This window comes from Corylus avellana, chromosome ca10 (genome assembly GCF_901000735.1).
Source record: "Corylus avellana chromosome ca10, CavTom2PMs-1.0".
In the NCBI taxonomy this organism is placed as follows: domain Eukaryota; kingdom Viridiplantae; phylum Streptophyta; class Magnoliopsida; order Fagales; family Betulaceae; genus Corylus; species Corylus avellana.
Window position 1 is genome coordinate 2,091,678 of NC_081550.1, and position 21,787 is coordinate 2,113,464.

General features: G+C 37.1%; 4 protein-coding genes across 7 annotated transcripts; all 4 read left to right on the forward strand.

Moving 5' to 3' along the window:
• The first annotated feature begins 1,939 nt into the window (after positions 1-1,939).
• Positions 1,940-4,208, forward strand: LOC132163391 (uncharacterized). Its single transcript, XM_059573671.1, has 2 exons — positions 1,940-2,051; positions 2,194-4,208. The coding sequence occupies exon 2, from the start codon at positions 2,583-2,585 to the stop codon at positions 3,948-3,950; it is 1,368 nt and encodes a 455-aa protein (XP_059429654.1). The 5' UTR covers positions 1,940-2,051; positions 2,194-2,582; the 3' UTR covers positions 3,951-4,208.
• A 3,420-nt stretch (positions 4,209-7,628) lies between these two features.
• On the forward strand, positions 7,629-11,096 carry LOC132163392 (ADP,ATP carrier protein, mitochondrial). Of its 2 annotated transcripts, none has more exons than XM_059573672.1 (4): positions 7,629-7,724; positions 9,259-9,777; positions 9,892-10,263; positions 10,552-11,096. In XM_059573672.1, the coding sequence occupies exons 2-4, from the start codon at positions 9,280-9,282 to the stop codon at positions 10,846-10,848; spliced, it is 1,167 nt and encodes a 388-aa protein (XP_059429655.1). In that variant the 5' UTR covers positions 7,629-7,724; positions 9,259-9,279; the 3' UTR covers positions 10,849-11,096. The 2 variants fall into 2 exon arrangements, with proteins under 2 accessions (XP_059429655.1, XP_059429656.1); XM_059573673.1 differs by lacking the exon at positions 7,629-7,724 and adding an exon at positions 7,953-8,047.
• A 1,635-nt stretch (positions 11,097-12,731) lies between these two features.
• Positions 12,732-15,924, forward strand: LOC132163839 (ADP,ATP carrier protein, mitochondrial-like). 3 transcript variants are annotated; one of them, XM_059574223.1, is made up of 4 exons: positions 12,732-12,748; positions 14,104-14,622; positions 14,738-15,109; positions 15,398-15,924. In XM_059574223.1, exons 2-4 carry the CDS (start codon positions 14,125-14,127, stop codon positions 15,692-15,694), a joined length of 1,167 nt encoding a protein of 388 aa, XP_059430206.1. In that variant the 5' UTR covers positions 12,732-12,748; positions 14,104-14,124; the 3' UTR covers positions 15,695-15,924. The 3 variants fall into 3 exon arrangements, with proteins under 3 accessions (XP_059430206.1, XP_059430205.1, XP_059430204.1); XM_059574222.1 differs by lacking the exon at positions 12,732-12,748 and adding an exon at positions 12,865-12,905; XM_059574221.1 differs by lacking the exon at positions 12,732-12,748 and having other exon boundaries at positions 13,922-14,622.
• A 99-nt stretch (positions 15,925-16,023) lies between these two features.
• LOC132164121 (pentatricopeptide repeat-containing protein At2g22410, mitochondrial) lies at positions 16,024-19,662 on the forward strand. The gene is made up of 4 exons (XM_059574545.1): positions 16,024-18,208; positions 18,696-18,919; positions 18,998-19,101; positions 19,194-19,662. The coding sequence occupies exon 1, from the start codon at positions 16,150-16,152 to the stop codon at positions 18,202-18,204; it is 2,055 nt and encodes a 684-aa protein (XP_059430528.1). The 5' UTR covers positions 16,024-16,149; the 3' UTR covers positions 18,205-18,208; positions 18,696-18,919; positions 18,998-19,101; positions 19,194-19,662.
• The last annotated feature ends 2,125 nt before the right edge of the window (positions 19,663-21,787 follow it).

The window sequence follows — 21,787 nt, forward strand, 5'->3', positions numbered from 1 at the left end:
GTGATCGCAACTATTAGATTGGGTGGTCCCAACCACTCCCATGCGATTTGGAGGTGACATCGACCCAAAGATGGGGAGGCAAATTTGTTGGTTGATATGGGAATAACCGGGTGTGAATAATATGAGCGTGTTTGTAGCATTAGTGCTACAATCCTCATCAATTTGTTCAGCACTTTAGCGGTTAGCAAAAAGTTAGGGTAGAGGTTAATGTTATAAACTATATTTTTATCTTACAATTATTTCGCAATGTCAATGTGGCAGTTCTAACTAACAATTAGTTTCTTTTTAACAAGAATTAATCTAAAGATTGGTTAGGATTCTTACGTCAGCATTGTGAGAGTATTGTATAATATAAAAAATAAAAAAATAAAAATGTGTTACGTATCATTATTCTAGGCTAATATATTGAGCCCGGACAAGTTTTCCAAAAAGCCAAAAAAAAATATATTAATTTCCATTTTTTCCCTCGTTTGCTCTTGAAATTAAGTCGCTTTCCCGCAATCACCCGGGACAGTCGGAGGAATTGTCTTCTCAAATCAATGCTATTGGTCAGGACAGTAATAAGATATGTTACCTCTTAATTCCTTTTTGTTGTTTTCTCTAACGACAGAACCAAGTCGGTCGTCAATAAGATAGCATAGCTGGCATCATCTTTTTGTTTTTTTGTATAAATATTGTACGACATGAAATAATGAAATTAGTTATTATTAGTTTATTATTGTTATTACACATTCCAAATTTGTGCATATATCTTTCCTTAATAATTTAGTACGTAATTACAATGCAGCTCAATATTAAATTGTTAGTAAGAAAATAAAAATTAGACCCTGAAATAGTTTCTCTTTGAATCTTCATTAGTTCATTTTACTTGTTGGAGACATTTTTTTTTTTTTTAATGGAAATATGAGGATTTCATTGATTAAAGATTACGAGCATAAAACTCTTACAGAGCAGAGTAAAAATGTCTTACAGTACAAAGTATAAAGTATTGCAAAAATCATAGCCACATGCTATGAAGTTACAAAATCATAAATATAAACAAAAATTATTACAATCAGGTGCTATCTATGACTTCAATCTTCCGTTAACTCATGTACAAATACAGTTAAAGAGCAGATCTGCTCCGAACAGACTAGATCTAAAACATGAGTAGCCAAATTTCCTAGACGTGAGAAATAACCTCTCGTACCTAATTATATAGGCCGTGAGAAATAACCCATCATACCTAATTATTCCTCCTCACTCATGATGACAAATTTAGAGAGAAAAAACTTCTTATTCAAAACAAAAAACACAAACAAGCAAACCAGTAAGTAGCAGCAGCGATCGGGGAGTAGATGAATGGCACAACACGGTGGAAGGTGGACGGATGCATAGTGGAGAGGCCGAAATTGCTGATTTGGTCGGAGAACACCTATAAAGTATAAACATTTAAAGAAAACGGAGGGGGAGGATAGGAGCAAGGAGTTTTGATCCACTCTCTCCTCCTCTCAAAATTGTTTTCTAAGGAGAAGGGCCGAGAGATGGCTCCTAGGGTTTTTTTTTTTTTTTTTTTAGCAATAATTTTTTTTGGAGACATTGTTACTAATGTCATTTATTACTACTGATTGAAAGTGGATTTTTTCTAAATTTTTTTTTTACCATCGGTATTTTTGTCATTTTTGCACAAAGACATTGCAATCCCAATAATAATTTAGGAAAATAACAATTAAAACAATTCAGAAGACATCGCAAATTGAAAAAAAAAAGAAAAAAAGAAAAAAAAAGTGTGTTTTAATTTTTCAGAAAGAGTTTTAAAGCGAAAAGAGGTTTTTATTTTGACAATGAACAGTAAGACACCTATCGGCTATCACCGACCAATCAGGCCTCAACACGTTGGTCTATCCAAGGTTTCTAACGCCGATCAATTTAGCATGTTCAATCTGAAAGCTCAGACGCAAGTCCCAGGTCTCCCAACGCCATAGTCATCCTCTAACTGATTACAAATTCAGATAAAACCTCTCTCTTTCTCTCTCTGATTGATTGTACTCTCTTTTGTGGATCATCAAAAGGTAGGCTTGAAAGAGCTCATACTCTTATTCCATTTTTTTTTTAATATGTTTTTTTTTTTTTTTTTTCTTTTTTCTGAAACTTGGGTTCGATATCTTAGTAACCTCTCGTGTAGTATTCTAAAGTAACTTTGGTACTTTGTAGAAAGTCGAAGTTTGAATCTTGGTCTATGATTGGTTTCAGAGTTATAGCTTATCGCTGAAAAGAAATATTGATGCTGGAGGAAGCATGATGTGGTTATAAGAGATTTCAATCTGTTCCGTGGCTTTTGTGGGATTGTCAATTTTCTGGTGATCCATTGTCTGATTGCTTATATAATTCAGGAAAGTGCAGGAAAAAAGGATTTGGGTTTATGATTTCTGGTTGTTCTGTTATTGATGATGGGAAAATAAACTTCTACTAGCCAAATTCGGCTTAGTGAAGTTTGAGCTCCTCGTTTCCTGGATGATCCAAGAATTTTGGTTTTGTTTTCTGGTCCAGTGTTCTATGAGCATTAGAAAAGAGCCTTAATATTTTAGATTAATTGTCAAAAAATGGATAGTTCAGGGTTGGCAGGTGGGTTTTTGTCCGGGCCAAATGGGGTGATATTAGACCTCGATTCGTCGATGCATAGGCACCAACAGACCCAGTTGGGTCATCCATCATTAAGACATCAACATCAACATCAAATGAATGTTCTAAGTGGCCTTGAGAGTGATCACCACCCTATTGGACTTATGGAAGAGAAAGGTGTGATCTTGAAATGTATGCCAATGAATTTTAGTAAAGGGAAGGCAAGTGCCCCCATTAGCGTCCCTGACGGTAACAATATGAGTGAAGAAGACGAGCCTAGTTTTACAGAAGATGGGAATGGGGACAATGTTGATGGTGGGAAAAGGGGGTCTCCATGGCCGCGAATGAAGTGGACAGATGAAGTGGTTAGGCTTCTTATAGCAGTGGTGGCTTGCGTGGGTGATGATGGTGTGCATGAGGGTGGGGAAGGGCTCAAGAGGAAATCTGGGATTTTACAAAAGAAGGGTAAGTGGAAAACAGTATCGAAGATAATGATAAGCAAGGGTTGCCATGTTTCACCACAGCAGTGTGAGGACAAGTTTAATGACTTGAACAAGAGGTACAAGAGGTTGAATGATATTCTTGGGAGGGGAACTAGCTGTAGAGTGGTGGAGAACCCTGCTCTTATGGACTCAATGCCCCACCTCTCAGCTAAGGCAAAGGATGATGTTAAAAAGATACTGAGCTCAAAACACTTGTTTTATAAAGAAATGTGTGCTTACCATAATGGGCAGAGGATACCCAATTGCCATGATCTTGATCTACAAGGTCATGCTTTACCTCATGGGGGGAGCTCAAAAGACAATAATGGATCAGAGGAGGAAGAAGCTGAGGAACGTAATGACAGTGAGGATGACGATATTGATAATGAAGATGATAACAATGCTGAAGCAGATGGGGAGAGGATGGGGGAGTTCAGTGGGAGAATGAAGGTGAGTGAAGAAGATGACCATTTCTGGTCACAACCCGTTGGCCCGGATGGTTTTGAAGCTGAAATAACTGGGATTTTTCAAGACCCCGCGAAGTCGTTATGGGAACGAAAAGAGTGGATTAAGAGGCAGATGTTGCAACTCCAAGAACAAAGAGTCAGCTTCCAAGCTCAAGCTTTGGAGCTTGAGAAACAACATTTTAAGTGGCTTAGATACTGCAGCAAGAAAAGCAGGGAGCTGGAAAGGTTGAGGCTGGAGAATGAGAGGATGAAACTAGAGAATGAGCGCAGGCTATTGCAACTGAGGCAGAAGGAACTGGAGATAGATTTCAGGAGGTCAGAAGCACCGATAGACCCTACTTCTGTTGACATTGACGGATTGCAAGGAAGAGATCAGATTGATTTGGGCAGGCGGCAATAGCTTCTTGCAAAAGGCCTACAAATCATGCATGATATCCTGCTAAACCCTTAAAGCATCACTGGGACACTAACCTTAGCCACTTCTGCTCTAGATAAATTTTAGAAATGACTGATGCTATCTTCTGTGTTGAGCTTTTGGCTATAAAGTTTTAATGCAGATCACTTAGCCTTTTTCCCCCTGAATTTATCTTGTTGTTCAGACCATGTAATTGCATGTAAGTTGAAGTTATAATATGATTTGGTTTTTGGCTTCCGATTTTTTATGATGCATCTGCCGCAGAAAAATAATAATAAAAGAAAGAAACAAAAGAAACTTTGCACTATATTGAACCATAGTTTTTCATGCCAAATTAATTGTAACTATAGTTTCTATTGTTAATTAGATATTTTTGCATATGCTTTTCTTATTAAATTTAATGAATCTTTGGACTCTGTAAAAAGAATAGGAGGGGTGCTATACATCCCAAATTTGTTTCCCAAAAGTTGGTTCCCAAATGATGTGTCACCATCTCATGAAATTTATTATTTTGAGAAGTGTGTCACCAATTCATGAGATGGTGACACATCATTTAAAAACCAACTTTTGGGAAACAAATTTGGGATGTATAGCATTTCTTAAAGAATAGACTTGACCCTGTAACATGACCTATTCACATTTTTCACTGTTACATGCTCTACTTTTCTGTATTTTAGGGAGGTCACCTAAATTTGGTCATCTTGGTTCTCTGCCAGCTTGTTTAGGTGTATGCATGTCGATTTGGGTTTAGAAATTGATATGCATGCTATCTCAAGTAAATTCTGACTTCTTGGATGATGTTGTAGATGTCTCTTATTCTGAAACAATTGCTTGGATTAGATGATAAACATATTCAAGTTGATGATTACATGTTTAATTAAAAAGGATGAGTCCCTCTTAGGTATACAATCTCCTTCCTTTTTCTAGCCATCTCTTTTGTGGGTTTTGCGGGATGAATGGATCTCAGTATTTAAATTGATCTTACAAGCTAAGCCCTATATATATAGGGATTAGCTGGGGGCATGGAGCATACCTAGTATTTGTCGCCAAATCAACTGAACGGAAGAGATAATTAAAGAACATGGCTGTGGTGGTATTATATTCTGAAAGTAAGTTTCTACCAGGTATAGAAGATGATTCTTTTGGAAACACTATAACTGGTGAATTGTTTCATTATCTGTCAGTTACTTGAATGCGCTTGTCATGCTTAGTAGGAGACCCCGTGTCTGCAACTGCACATGAATTGGTTACTCTTGCCACTTTTGACAGTGACACATAAATTACAGACTTGTGAATTGGAGTGTCTGTAATTTGGTGAAGTGGGTGTTGGGGCTTGTTTCTAACGATTGATTGGTTCATTCTCTGATCATCCTCTCTTTCTCCTTTTTACATATGAAACTTAAGATAGTATTATGGAATGTGAGGGATAAAATGTTGAAGATCAGAGGTCTTTTTGGAGACCGGAAGACGGATATTGTTTGTTTACAATAGATAGAATTGGAGTATATTTTAAGGGAGGTGATTCGTAGTTTATGGGTTGCCAACATGTGGACTGGACATATTTGGGGTCAAGAGGGGGCATCAAGAGGGATTTTGTTAATGTGAGATAGGCAGGTGGTGGAGAAGATTGACGATTGTGTGGAGAAATTTTTGGTAGCTTTTAGAAGTGCTACTGATAATTTTGAATGTGCAGGAGTGTATGGTCTAAATGATGATGTTGACATGAACTGTCTTTGAGATGAGTTGGTGGGAGTTGACGTGGTGTATTGGAGGTGCTTTTAATGTTATTCGTTCTCTATGAGAAAGATCAAGTAATTCGAGACAAATATCAATTATGTTGGACTTTTTGGATTTTGTTTTTGATTGGGGGCCTCATGGTATGGAATAGAATTCTCTCCATTTCATTTGAACTGGGTAGTTAGTTATATTGAAAAAATATTTTTGTTCCATCAAAAAGTGAAAAAATAAAAATACCCTTTAAATATAATTAACTGGCTATTATCCAGTTCAAATGAACTGGAGATGATTCTGTTCCCATGGGCATCCCCTTAATTGTAGGTCGGAATCGTGACTTTCAGTCATAGTCTAAAATTGATCGGTTTATTCCCTCTGAAAATGCAAATAACAATTTCATGATGTCTTTCATAGTAGACTCCCTATAATCCTATTGGATCATTTTCCTTTGATGTTGGATTGTGGTGTGTCAGGTAGGGTTAGTAGGTATTTTAAGTTTGAAAACATATGGTTGAAAACACAGGGTTTTGTGGAGTATGTGAAAACATGTTCAATTGGTTGGGACAACATCTAATAAAGTGGAGGTCACTAGTTCGAATCTCCCTTCACCCTCTCGTGCAGACATGTCAAAAAAAAAAAAAAAAAAATGAAAACATGTTGGATGTCTTAATGTGCTGGTGTGTAAATTGAAGGCCTTGAAATTGGATTTGAAGAAATGGAATGTGGAGGTGTTTGGCAATGTATGGAAACGCAAAAGAGGGATCTTTTGGATTGTATCTGAGAGCTGGGTATTAAAAGGGAAGATCTTTAATTATAATTTATCTATTTAACTTAAACGGTAAAATCTTAACAATAATTAATTAATTAATGATTAAGATGAATTTATGATTAAGATGAATTTACTTTAATGCCTAATGTGGTACCTAAATTGTGGCGCAGATTATGTTCCATTTGTCGGCTTTTTCTTTATTTGGCAGCCACAAATCACAACCAATATGCTTTCTTTATCTTAACTTTTGAGTATTTTTGACAAAATTAATTAAGAGCATATAATAGAGGCAACATAAATTAAAGTAAGTGGAACAAAAGGTGTCTTGCTATTTATTCAGCATGCAACATGCATTGTTGTGACTTGTTCACAATTACTTTAATCAAAAAGTTATGATCCCTACAAATATTGAATTATTGAGAAGAAAAGAAAAAAAAAATCATATGCTATTCTTCGCGTTCATTTATAATACTAATTTCATATGGGCTGATATGTCGTGTTCTTAAGTGACTTCCATTTTCTTTAAATAAAAAATCACTTAAAACACGCATCATTAGCTGATGTGAAATGAGTGTAAAGGGTAGCATTACTTTTGTCACAGTATTTTGAGTCTAACGTTATTTGTTGCGTCAACAAGATGAGATAAAAGTGTATTTTTTAGCATTACTTTTGTTTATTTATTTAGTTATTTGTAAGTTAGCATTACTCTTATTAATTTATTTATTTTTAAGTGAATCTGTTAAACAAGCATTTGTTTTTAGATTATGTGATTTTCACATGTATTTTTAATAGAATCAATAAAACATTTACGTACTGTAATTTTTTTTTTTTATCAATTTAATAAATTAAATTAAAAAAAAAGTTTCTTCCCTTGCAATTTTTTTTTTAAAAAAATGGTAAAAGAAATTAAAGTACACCAAAAAAAAAAGTCTTTCCTAGGAAACAAATGGAATCACATGCCAAAGAAGGGAAGTTTCCAAGTAATGTCATAAGAAAACACACAAACCACATCGGTCACCGCCAAACAGCAAGTCAATGGATCATCCACCACGGTCTGATCCACCCACTAGATGAAACAAACTGTCAGTCACATCCACGGCAACTAATCCCCATGTACTACCAAAACCAATGTACCCAATTTACACTCGAGCAATCCCCACGTAAAAAAATTTCAACGTCTTTCAGTTTATAAAACCCTCTCAAACCCTCTTTCATCGCCTCTCTTCCTTCCATTCTCCGAGAACAAAGGCCAACTGGTACTCTCCTCTCTCTCTCTCTCTCTCTCTCTCTGTGTGATAATATCTTTTTATAGCGCCGACCGGATCGGCCGGTTTCTATGTCTGTTAGTGTATGTCTAAGGGTTTATGGTTTTGTCTGTTTCTTTAACTTTGTATGGTTAGCTGAAGTTTTGGCTAGTTGTCTGTGTTGCTGTATGGAATTCTTGTTACATTTTTGTTGTAAACCCGGAAAAGCGCCTTCAGATCTCTATCTTTTGTTACTGGGTTTTCTCAGATCTGTTTCATTCATTGTCTTCCTGCTTTGTTTTTGAATTTTCAAGTCTTTGGATATCATTTTCCAGGTTAGTTTAACTAGATCTATGGATATGATTGTTGCTCTTTTTATAATGGATCTGTGGCTCATTAATAAAGTTACAACATTTGGGTTGGATAGATCCATTGACAATGATTTGGGTTCCAATCAAACTTCAGTTTGATTTTTGTTGTTGCTTGGATTTTGATGGAGTAATCGTTGATTTTTTATTGTGAAAAGGAGTTTAGTTTGTGAAGCTTAGATCTGGGTGTGATGGGTATGATGGCTGATGCATTTTTACTTCGTGGATGGTCTAATTAAATTTTGTTTTTCGGGTTGTATACTTTTTGTCCTATTAGTTAAGACGTGAGACCTTGTAGAAAAATCAGTTTGGATGTGATTTTTCAATTGAGCTAATTTATCATGACTGCTGACTGTTTTCTATTAAGAACACATTGTCAGCTGGGTTTTCTCATTTCTGGCCTTCTGTGATGTTTTGGCTCTAACATTTTCGACCATTTGCATTATAGATGAATTGGTTAGTTATAGAAAATAGTTGGGTATGGGCATTCATTACTGAATCTCCTTGTATTGTCAAGTGGTACAAGATTTCACAGTTGACCTTTGGGTAAGATATTTTTTTATTTGTCAAAAAAACAAGAAAAAAATGATATGTCTGCAAGCCTAAATGCAAGAGGTGACCTGACCAAAATTAAGAATTAGAAAAGATAAATAGAATGTAACGGTATATATACAGAAATGAACTGAAGAGATTACCCTCGTTTTTGTTAATTAGTTGCATGCTGTTCTAAAGTGCAGTTTGAGAAATTTTAATTATAAATGAAAACATTTCAATCCTCTCTGTTCCTGAGAGCTATTGCTGATCTATTAACTCTTTTAAGCTGCTTTGTCGTATGATTATTTTTATTACTCATACGATCTCCTCTGTGAACTTTTTAAAGCATTTTGTCACTAAAATGCAGTTAGATTTTCCATATAGACAGAATACAGACCTATTTCGTAGTTGTAAATGAAAAATTACATTTCAATTTTCTCTGTTTTTGAGAGTTGTTGGTGAGCTACTAACCTGCTTTAGTTGTGCTTTGCATGATTAATTTTATTACTTGTTCTTCTTTCTCCTACGATCTGTCTGTACACTGTTTCAACCATTTTGTGATTTGTGACTCTCTGGGACATTCTGGGTGTGTTGTTTTCTTAAGTTGGTCCTCTCTGACCTCTATGTATTGGCATGCCTTGCAGGTTTTTTAATTGCAAAAAGTGATGGCAGAGAGGCACCAGTACCCAAATGTCATGCAAAAGTTTGCTGGCCAGTTCCATGTAAGTTCCAGCCTTTCCCAAGATGTTCAAAACCGCAATGGGGCTGCTCTGTATCAGAGGCATTTTGCATATGGAAATTACTCCAACGAGGGATTGCAGTATCCCATGACTCAGGCGTGCCGAGCTACCCACAATTTGCCATTGGTACCTCTTGCAGCCTCACCTGTGTTTGTCCAAGCCCCACAAGAGAAAGGCTTTGCCGGCTTCGCTACTGATTTTCTTATGGGTGGAGTTTCTGCTGCTGTGTCCAAAACTGCTGCTGCTCCAATTGAGCGTGTGAAGCTCTTGATCCAGAACCAGGATGAGATGATCAAGGCTGGTCGGCTATCCGAACCCTACAAGGGAATTGGAGATTGTTTCAGCCGAACAATTAAAGAAGAGGGTTTTGGATCATTGTGGAGAGGGAACACCGCTAATGTCATCCGTTACTTCCCCACACAGGTTTGTCATTTCTTATGTTGCTAGCACTTCCATTTTGTGATAAGTCCTTTTGATCTTTTGGCAGTGTGCTTATTTCATTATTTTGTTTTTTTTTTTTGTTTTTTTCTCCTCCAGGCCTTGAACTTTGCTTTCAAAGATTACTTCAAGAGGCTGTTTAACTTCAAGAAAGACAGGGATGGCTACTGGAAATGGTTCGCAGGTAACTTGGCTTCTGGTGGTGCTGCTGGTGCCTCTTCCCTGCTCTTTGTCTACTCTTTGGATTATGCACGAACCCGTCTTGCAAATGATGCCAAGGCTGCGAAGAAGGGAGGAGGGAGGCAATTCAATGGCTTGATTGATGTCTACAGGAAGACTCTCCGATCTGATGGTATTGCTGGCCTTTACCGTGGCTTCAACATTTCTTGTGTTGGCATCATTGTGTACAGGGGTTTATACTTTGGAATGTATGACTCTTTGAAGCCAGTGCTTCTGACTGGAAAGATGCAGGTTAGGATTACTTGGGATTCATTTTATCTGTCCTTGTTATGTGATAATGCAGTCTGTGATTTTACTAGTTGCTTAGCATTCATAGATTCTGCTGTTTGTGATTAGCATCGTCCTTGACCGTTGAAACTTGATGACATGTTTTTCAGAAATTCAGATGAACCATGATGTTCTATCTCAACTATTTGATATGGCCTTATTCTATATTGCTTTCAGCACAAGTATAACGTGAATGATTGTTGGATTTGTTGTTGAGCATTTTCATCTGATATCATTTCTTAATGATTTCAGGATAGTTTCTTCGCTAGCTTTGCTCTTGGTTGGGTTATCACAAATGGTGCTGGCCTTGCTTCCTATCCAATTGACACTGTCCGTAGAAGAATGATGATGACATCTGGTGAAGCTGTCAAGTACAAGAGCTCCTTTGATGCATTCTCTCAAATCCTTAAGAATGAAGGGCCTAAATCTCTCTTTAAGGGAGCTGGTGCAAATATCCTTCGTGCCATTGCCGGTGCCGGTGTTCTTGCAGGTTATGACAAGCTTCAGGTGATCGTGTTGGGCAAGAAGTATGGTTCTGGTGGGGCCTAATTAAGATGAACAGACATCTCTTGCCCCTATACCTATAGATGTTGATGAAAATCTTTCTGAGTTCAGTTTCTTAGGATCCATTTTTTACTCACTTGAATAACTTGGTTTAGAGGAGTTTTACTCCCGAGAATTGTTTCCTTTATAAGGGATTTTTGTTCCCATGATCCCTGATTGTTAAAGCGGTTGTGATTTCACTTTATTGGTTTTTGATTCATATGCAATTATAATTGTTCCCTTTTGAATTTTCACTCTCAAGAATTCTGTAAAAGCTTTACTGCAACATTTATAATACTCATTTCATATCAGTTGATATTCTGTGTTTTTAAGTGACTTTCATTTTTTTTAAATGAAACATCACTTAAAACACGTAATATTAGCCGATATAAAATGAGTATGAAGAGTAACATTACTTTTGTCACAGTATTTTAGGTCTAGCGTTATTTGTTGCGTCAACAAGATGAGATAAAAGTGTATTTTTTTAGCATTACTTATGTTTGTTTATTTATTTAGTTATTTGTAAGTTAGCATTACTCTTATTAAATTGAACATGAAAAATAAAAGAACAAAGAAAGAGAAAAATAAAAGAACAAAGAACAAAATTTTCTTCCGAGAATTTTTTTTCGTCTTTCGATTATTTGATTTTCACACGTATTTTTAATAGAATTAATAAAACATCTATTTATCAATTTAATAAATTAAGTTTAAAAAGTTACTTCCCCTCCAATAAAAAAATAAATAAATTGGTAAAAGAAATTAAAGTACACCCAAAAAAAAGTCTTTCTTAGGAACCAGGATTCATTGTCAAGTCAAAGTTGGCCGCACAAACAATCACATGCCAAGTTGAGTCCTGCGATTTTGGCCTAACGTAGGACAAATATTAATAAAATAATAATAATAATAAAATTTGTTATTTTTTTTTGTTAATTTTTTATGAGTTAATATTTAGTTTTTAATGTCTTCAAACTTATTTTTAGATTTAAAACTAAAACTTAAGGGTAAAAGATTAACCCTTTAAAGATGGTATCACTTAAAATGAATTTTGGCTGACTCAAGCGTCAGACATCTATTTTTTTTTTTTTTTTTTTGATTTTTTTTTAAAAAAATTGAAGAAGAGAGATATTAAAAGAGAATCCAAATTTAAGATATTAACACTAAATTTGAGGTATTAATGTCAAATTTAGGATGATCAAATCCCTTTTAGGTGATACCATCTCTAATAGGTTTACCTTCTACTCTTAAGTTTTAGTTTTAAATCCAAAAATAAGTTTGTAGGCATTAGAAACTAAATATTAACTCATAAAAATTTAACCAAAAAAAAAAAAAAACAAAAATTTTCTTAAATTTTTTTTTTTTAATACTTGTCGTACGCTATGCTGCCAAATTTTGGCAGCCGCATAGCAGACTCTTCCAAGTAATATCAAAACACACAAACCACATCGGTCAGTGGTCACCACCAAATAGCAAGTCAATGGATCATTCACCACCGTCCGATCCTCCACCCACCAGATGAAACAAACTGTCAGCCACATCCACGGTCCAATTTTTTTTAAAAAAAAAAATTTGGTAAAAGAATTAAAGTACACCAAAAAAAAGTCTTTCCTGGGAACCAGGATTCATTGTCAAAGCAAAGAGGCCGCACAAACAAATGGAATCACAATTATCACAGGCCAAAAAAGGAAAGTTTCCAAGTAATGTCATAAGATAAGAAAACACGCAAACCCCATCGGTCAGTGGTGGTGGCAAACTCTTTCATTGCCTCTCTTCCTTCCACTCTCCTGGAACAAAGGCCAGCTGGTACACTGATAGGATTCTTGAGGTCTCTAGAATCCTCTCTTTGCTTGGTCCCTATGCTTGACGTGGTCCTTAAGTTAATTTTCTTCTAGAGACTGTTTTCTTGCAAGTTACGTGTCTGACCACCTCAGAAAAAAAAAAATTCATTTTTTGTACGTAGTGATACTCTTGAATTCGTATTTCCATATTTAACTAAATTTTTCCCTTATAAAAGCTGTAGATTGTGTATGGCAAATTCATCAAAAGGAAAATTACCTTTGCTTAATGTAAGAATAGGAGGCTTGATCCCTTGAAGTGATCATTATATTTTCTTTTCTTTAGTTATTTTTTCTGATTTCTTGTGATAGATCCCTTGGATCCAATCATACTGTCTCTGTCTCTCTCTCTCTCTGTCTCTCTGAAAATATCTTTTTTTTAGCGCCGACCGGATCGGCCGGTTTCTATGTCTGTTAGTGTATGTCTAAGGGTTTATGATTTTGTCTGTTTCTTTAAGTACTGTGTATGGTTTAGCTGAAGTTTTGGCTAGTTATCTGTGTTGCTGTAATGGAATTCTTGTTACATTTTTGTTGTAAACCCGGGAAAGGGGCTCTAATTAAATTTTGTTTTTGGGGTTGTATACTTTTTGTCCTATTAGCTAAGACGTGAGACCTTGTAGAAAAATCAGTTTTGATGTGATTTTTCAATTGAGCTAATTTATCATGACTGCTGACTGTTTTCTATTAAGAACACATTGTCAGCTGGGTTTTCTCATTTCTGGCCTTCTGTGATGTTTTGGCTCTAACATTTTCGACCATTTGCATTATAGATGAATTGGTTAGTTATAGACAATAGTTGGGTATGGGCATTCATTACTGAATCTCCTTGTATTGTCAAGTGGTAAAATGATATGTCTGCAAGCCTAAATGCAAGAGGTGACCTGACCAAAATTAAGAATTAGAAAAGAAAAATAGAATGGAACGGTATATATACAGAAATGAACTGAATAGATTACTCTCGTTTTTGTTAATTAGTTGCATGCTGTTCTAAAGTGCAGTTTGAGAAATTTTAATTATAAATGAAAACATTTCAATCCTCTCTGTTCCTGAGAGCTCTATTAACTCTTTTAAGCTGCTTTGTCGTATGATTATTTTTATTACTCATACGATCTCCTCTGTGAACTTTTTAAAGCATTTGGCCACTAAAATGCAGTTAGATTTTCCATATAGACAGAATACAGACCTATTTCGTAGTTGTAAATGAAAATTACATTTCAATTTTCTCTGTTTTTGAGAGTTGTTGGTGAGCTACTAACCTGCTTTAGTTATGCTTTGCATGATTAATTTTATTACTTGTTCTTCTCTCTCCTACGATCTGTCTGTACACTGTTTCAACCATTTTGTGATTTGTGACTCTCTGGTACATTCTGGGTGTGTTGTTTTCTTAAGTTGGTCCTCTCTGACCTCTATATATTGGCATGGCTTGCAGGTTTTTTAATTGCAAAAAGTGATGGCAGAGAGGCACCAGTACCCAAATGTCATGCAAAAGTTTGCTGGCCAGTTCCATGTCAGTTCCAGCCTTTCCCAAGATGTTCAAAACCGCAATGGGGCTGCTCTGTATCAGAGGCATTTTGCATATGGAAATTACTCCAACGAGGGATTGCAGTATCCCATGACTCAGGCGTGCCGAGCTACCCACAATTTGCCAGTGGTACCTCTTGCAGCCTCGCCTGTGTTTGTCCAAGCCCCACAAGAGAAAGGCTTTGCCGGCTTTGCTACTGATTTTCTTATGGGTGGAGTTTCTGCTGCTGTGTCCAAAACTGCTGCTGCTCCAATGGAGCGTGTGAAGCTCTTGATCCAGAACCAGGATGAGATGATCAAGGCTGGTCGGCTATCCGAACCCTACAAGGGAATTGGAGATTGTTTCAGCCGAACAATTAAAGAAGAGGGTTTTGGATCATTGTGGAGAGGGAACACCGCTAACGTCATCCGTTACTTCCCTACACAGGTTTGTCATTTCTTATTTTGCTAGCACTTCCATTTTGTGATAAGTCCTTTTGATCTTATGGCAGTGTGCTTATTTCATTAGTTTTTTTTATTTTTTATTTTTAATTCTCCTCCAGGCCTTGAACTTTGCTTTCAAAGATTACTTCAAGAAGCTGTTTAACTTCAAGAAAGACAGGGATGGCTACTGGAAATGGTTCGCTGGTAACTTGGCTTCTGGTGGTGCTGCTGGTGCCTCTTCCTCGATCTTTGTCTACTCTTTGGATTATGCACGAACCCGTCTTGCAAATGATGCCAAGGCTACGACGAAGGGAGGAGGGAGGCAATTCAATGGCTTGATTGATGTCTACAGGAAGACTCTCCGATCTGATGGTATTGCTGGGCTTTACCGTGGCTTCAACGTTTCTTGTGTTGGCAGCATTGTGTACAGGGGTTTATACTTTGGAGTGTATGACTCTTTGAAGCCAGTGCTTCTGACTGGAAAGATGCAGGTTAGGATTACTTGGGATTCATTTTATCTGTCCTTGTTATGTGATAATGCAGTCTGTGCTTTTACTAGTTGCTTAGCGTTCATAGATTCTGCTGTTTGTGATTAGCATCGTCCTTGACCATTGAAACTTGATGACATGTTTTTCAGAAATTCAGATGAACCATGATGTTCTATCTCAACTATTTGATATGGCCTTATACTATATTGCTTTCAGCACAAGTATAACGTGAATGATTGTTGGATTTGTTGTTGAGCATTTTCATCTGATATCATTTCTTAATGATTTCAGGATAGTTTCTTCGCTAGCTTTGCTCTTGGTTGGGTTATCACAAATGGTGCTGGCGTTGCTTCCTATCCATTAGACACTGTCCGTAGAAGAATGATGATGACATCTGGTGAAGCTGTCAAGTACAAGAGCTCCTTTGATGCATTCTCTCGAATCGTTAAGAGTGAAGGGCCTAAATCTCTCTTTAAGGGAGCTGGTGCAAATATCCTTCGTGGCATGGCCGGTGCCGGTGCTCTTGCAGGTTACGACAAGCTTCAGGTGATCATGTTGGGCAAGAAGTATGGTTCTGGTGGGGCCTAATTAAGATGAACAGACATCTCCTGCCCTTATACCTATAGATGTTGATGAAAATCTTTCTTAGTTCAGTTTCTTAGGATCCATATTTTACTCACTTGAATAACTTGGTTTAGGGGAGTTTTACTCCCGAGAATTGTTTCTTTTTTGAGGGATTTTTGTTCCCACGATCCCTGATTGTATAAAATAAATATAATTCTTTCTATTTCATGTGAATTTGTAAAACAAAGAGAACACGTCCATTTGAAGGTGTGGGGTAATTTTTATTTTTATTATTATTATTTTTTTAACATCTGCTTTGGTCGACGTAATAAACCTCATCATTACCAAACTTGTTGAGCTCCAAAGTTGTCGCCTTTGCCAATCCTAATCGTCGCCACGATAATTTCCGGAGAATCCCACCGCTCTTTGTTTTCCCGCCAGACCAGCCACAAATGCACGCACTCAAACCCTGATGAGTGATGATCAGATCTCTGCGTTTCCTCCCAAACCCACTTTTGGACCCTCTTCTCTCCTCTGCTCTCCTCCACACTCGCTCCCTCTCACCCCACAGAGAAAGGCCCTCCAACTGGAACACAACCCACAGTCTTGTTCGAACCAATCCACTCCTCTCCCTCTTAGAACAATGCAAATCTCTTTCCCAGTTGAAGCAAATCCAAGCCCAAATGGTCCTCACGGGCTTGTTCTCAGATGGGTTTGCCTTAAGCCGGCTAATTGCCTTTTGCGCGATCTCAGAGAGGCGAAATCTTGATTATTGCATCAGGATTTTGTATAACGCGCATGACCCAAATGTGTTTTCTTGGAATACTGCTATTAGAGGGTATTCCGACAGCGAAAACCCGGAAAAATCGGTTGTGTTGTACAAGGGAATGTTGCGAAATGGTGGGTCGAGGCCGGACAATTATACTTACCCTTTGTTGCTGAAAGTTTGTGCTAGTTTATCGTTGAAATTGATTGGGAATGAGATTCTTGGGCATGTGTTAAAGTTGGGTTTTGATTCGGATATATACGTGCACAATGCAGTGATTCATATGTTGGTTTCACGTGGAGAATTGGAGGTGGCACGTAAGGTGTTTGATGAAGGTTGTGTAAGAGATTTGGTCTCTTGGAATTCTTTAATCAATGGTTATGTTAGGAGTGGGTTGGCATCCGAGGCATTAAGGCTTTATCGAGAAATGGAGGCGGAGAGAGTGAAGCCAGATGAGATTACGATGATTGGGGTGATTTCTTCTTGTGCTCAGCTAGAGAATTTGAATCTTGGGAGAGAATTTCATCGGTATATTGTGGAAAATGGGGTGAATTTGACACTTCCACTTTCTAATGCGCTTATGGACATGTATATGAAGTGTGGGAATCTTGAAGAGGCTCAAACAATGTTTGATAGCATGGCAAAGAGAACAATTGTCTCTTGGACTACAATGATCGTTGGATATGCCAAACTTGGGTTTCTGGATATTGCACGGGAGCTCTTCTATCAGATGCCAGAAAAGGATGTTTTTCCATGGAATGCGATAATTGGTGGTTATGTTCAAGCCAAGCGCAGCAAGGAGGCTTTGTCTTTGTTTCATGAAATGCAAGCTAGTAATACAAATCCTAATGAGGTGACCATGGTTAACTGCTTATCTGCCTGCTCACAACTTGGAGCGCTTGATGTTGGAATATGGATCCACCATTACATAGAAAAACACAATCTCTTTGTAAATGTTTCCTTAGGAACTGCTCTAGTTGACATGTATACCAAGTGTGGGAACATCACAAAGGCTCTCCAGGTTTTCCGGGAGATGCCACAAAGAAACTCACTGACTTGGACAGCTGTTATCTGTGGCTTAGCCCTTCATGGGAATGCACATGATGCCATATCTTACTTCCTAGAAATGATAGACATTGGTTTGGTGCCAGATGAGATCACATTTCTTGGGGTCTTATCCGCTTGTTGCCATGGAGGACTGGTGGAAGAGGGTCGTAAGTATTTTGCTCAAATGAGTTCCAAGTTCAATCTTTTCCCCAAGCTCAAGCACTACTCCTGCATGGTGGACCTTCTAGGTAGGGCTGGTCTTCTGGAAGAGGCAGAAGAGCTTATTAAAAGCATGCCAATGGAAGCAGATGCTGTGGTTTGGGGTGCATTTTTCTTTGCTTGTCGCATTCATGGGAATGTTATGATGGGAGAAAGGGCAGCTTCGAAGCTTCTTGAGTTGGATCCCAATGACAGTGGAATTTATGTTTTGCTTGCGAATATGTATGGAGAAGCAAATATGTGGGAGGAGGCTAGGAATGTGAGGAAGATGATGATTGAGAGAGGAGTAGAGAAGACTCCAGGTTGTAGCTCAATTGAGGTGAATGGCATTGTTAATGAGTTTATTGTCCGGGACAATTCACACCCTCAATGTAGACAAATTTATGAATGTTTAGTTCAGTTAACAAGACAATCGGAGCTTGTCGGATGTATATATGATATACCTCCAACTGGAAATAAATTTCTCCATAGTGCTGAAAATTTGGTGAGCATATCTGCATGAGCAGGTCAGTTCCTTTGAATCTAACACAAATTGTTTAGACAATAGATCTGATGACAGTGATGCGTTAGTATTGAAGCTTATTCATGAAATATGTTACAGCTTTCTTATTTATGATATATTAAACTATCTGCTGTATGTTCCTTTTTCATTTTTTCTGTCTGTGTTTTTTTTTTTTTTTATCTTGTAACCTTTATACTGCCTCATATGTTGTATTTTTTGTTTTTTGGTTCAAAATTTACATTTCTGGACCATAATCTGATTGCTAATTGGTTGCAATCAATGAAAAAAATTCCATTAGTCTTCATCCTGAGTGGCCTTGTTATATGAACACTGAAGTTGTACGATTTTTCCATCATGGGGAGTACTCTTGTTTTTTATTTTTTTTAGCCACACATTTCATGTTCTAAGATATGTACTGTTAATTGGTTCACTGAGTACAACTGTCATAAGTATGATTGTTCTTTTACCATAACTTGTTGCATTGGTTGCAGGCACTTTACAAGCAAGACACAAAGGTTGTTTGGCCCTTGCACAGTGTTCAGAAGGTAGCTAGTCAGCTCCATCTCAGTTACATTCTTTTCCCAAGTGTTTTAACTCACTGGGGTGGGGAGGCTTCACGATGCCTACTTTTTATCAGAGGCCTTTTGCATTTGCAAGATTGCAGTTCTTTGTGGACCACGCATGCCAAGCTACCCTATTTGTTGTTTCAACTTATGTAAGTATAATTGTCCAAGACTCTTCAGAGAAAGGCTTTGCCAATTTTTTTCTGACAAAATTGCTGCATCCAAAACAGTTGCTGCTCTGATTTGCTGCTCAAAGCTTGTGATATAAAACCAGGAAGATTGGCTGATTGGCTTTCTGCCCCACAAGGGATGTTATTTGTCAATTCCAGCTCAGGTTCACCTTATCCTTTTATCATTTGAGTTTATTATGTTTCCTTCTTTTCGTCCATGTCTGTTGGGCTTACTATTGTCTGGATTCTTCCCCAGGTCTTGTTCATGGCATGTTAGGAATGATTAATATGCCCAAGAAAACATTTCCACCCAATCAATTGGGACCTCAGTAAACTTGTTATTGCAGGAAATTTCGTCACTCTTATCATCAATGAAAGGTATTAGTGAAAGTTGATTTATATCAAAGACCAACAAGACATCCAAACAATGTGAATATATATATTTTTTTTTTCAAGTTGTGGACAAGGGGATTGGTGTCCTTGCAATTGTGAAAGACCCCAATGGAGTCTTGCTCGACTGCCCGAACATCTACTCGGGCAGGCGGACTCCATGTGCACTTGCTCGGGCAGCCGAACACCTATTCGGATAAGTGGACTCCATTGGAGGCTTCTCACAATTACAGGGAATTCCTTGTAATCCGAAATTCACTATGGATTTTCGATTTAAAAGTGTTGAATTTCTTTTCCCTATTTAACTGGCCACTTGGATCTGATTGGCTTGATTTTGGAAAGTAGAAATTGATGAACCTATCACCAACATGTATAACAATTATACATGGTAGTAAAAACAAAAAAGGTTGGATTCCTCATTTAGTAAAGCAACATCTTTCTGCATAATTGTGCTGTTTGGACCATTGGGTCATGTAGATAAACATTTCCTTTCCCAACCCGACAATACCATTTACTTTGTCCTCCAAAAGTACCTGGTTATTTCCACTTGGAAGAATTCCTAAAGTTGGAATAAAAAAAAAAAAATGTAAAAAAAGAAAGAAAGAGGAAGTAAATAAAGAAATAAGGAATAATTATGTAGCAAGTATCCTTGATTTTAAATTTTAATTCCATTAACATGGTTTCAAAAATAATAAAAACTCATGTAAAGTGTATTTGAGAAAAATCACTAAGAATTTTTCATTGTTCACACAAGCATAATAAACTCAAAACTCTTTTAAAAACTTAAAAAATGAAATGAAATTATTTAATTAATATTGTTAATTTGGGTAAACAGTTTAGGGTTCTTGGAATTTAACAGCCAACTTTGTGAATCGTGTGCAGACAAAAGGAATGGGAGAGAATCGAATATAATGAGTCATTGATACCTTCCCTTGCACGCCAGGTTTTGTTCCATTCTGATCATCCACTCATTCATATTCATCTCTCCCCCACATGCCTGACAGCCTTTGCCCTTCTTGATAGCTCATAGGTCATAGCCCATAGGCCATGGCAGACCCAAAATATCTCAGTCATCTAGGAAAGGTGATTGGGGAACATTTGTATTTGGGTCAATTTCCAATCATTTTGCCCCCTTGTTTGGCAACATTTTTTCACGGGTGAAACATGAGGGTTTTCTTCACCCATGGTTGCTTGCCTTCACCAATCATTGTTTTGCCTATCTTGTTCTTTTATCATCTCTCTCTAAATATAATGGGAAAGAGATCGAGGTGGACTTTATCAACCAAACAGAACACCTCCAACAATGGTGGCTAGTTTAGCTATTGAAAAAGTACAATTCACTATTTTAGCTATTATTTTTTCTGTACAATTCTTTGTAAGAAAAAAAACGCTATTTTACAATGATTGTTGGAGCAAGAAAATATGACATAATAATTAAATTTAACTTAAAAGCTAATTTACAATGACTGCTAGAGATGCTCTTAGAGTTTTAAAGACGGACCAAAATCTCTTGCAATTGTTTGTTTCAATTGCTCAATGTTCATTGTATTCAATAAGATTTTAAATATTTTTTTTTTAACTACTTTTTTCTATTTCTTCATTTCTCTTCTTTTCTTTTTTCTTGCTAATGCAAGAAAAGATAATAAATAATAAGAATAATAAAAAGAGGAAAAAAGCTACTTCTATTCAATTTGCTGCAATGGGGCCGTCTTTTGCTTTTTGGAATAATTATTTGTTGATTATGAATCTTAATCCACAAGTAAGAATTATCAAGCAACCTTTTCAAACGCATGAGAATTCTTTTGCCACCACGTAACAAAGTAAACCCTTTGAAGAAATTCCAAAACGCCGTTTGCATGATTGTGTACGAGATTCTAATCTCCGAAATAACACGTGACAGGGGACATTGGAAGGGGAGTGGGCAACCCAACAAGACCCTAAATCAAACATTACAATGCAAGTAAAAAAAAACAAGAAGACGACTGCGACAGCATAGAATTGATAATAACTAAATCGAAGCCGTCAAAGAAAAACGCTACTGCAATGTCTGATAAGCGAGGTAGCAATGACTATGGAGGTAGTTTAGTGGACGGACTGTCTGAAAAAACGACTGCGACATAATAGAATTGATAATAAGAAACACAAGTAAGCTAGACTCCGTTTGTTTCGCCGTAAAATGATTTACAGAAAATATTTTACGTATTTTTAGGTGTTTGGCGTGATGTAAAATAATAGTCAACGGAAAATATTTTCTCGACCGAAAATTCTTTTTTAATTTTTGAAACTATAAACCATTTTTCGACTTTGAGCATCCCATTCTAAAATCAACGGACCATGCCAAGACACGCCCAGGACCCGTAAGGACTTGACCGAAACCCGCTTGGGACTTGACCAAGAACCGCTTGGGACCCTACCGGGAACTGCCCGGGACCCGCCCGGAACTTGATTGGGACTTGCCCC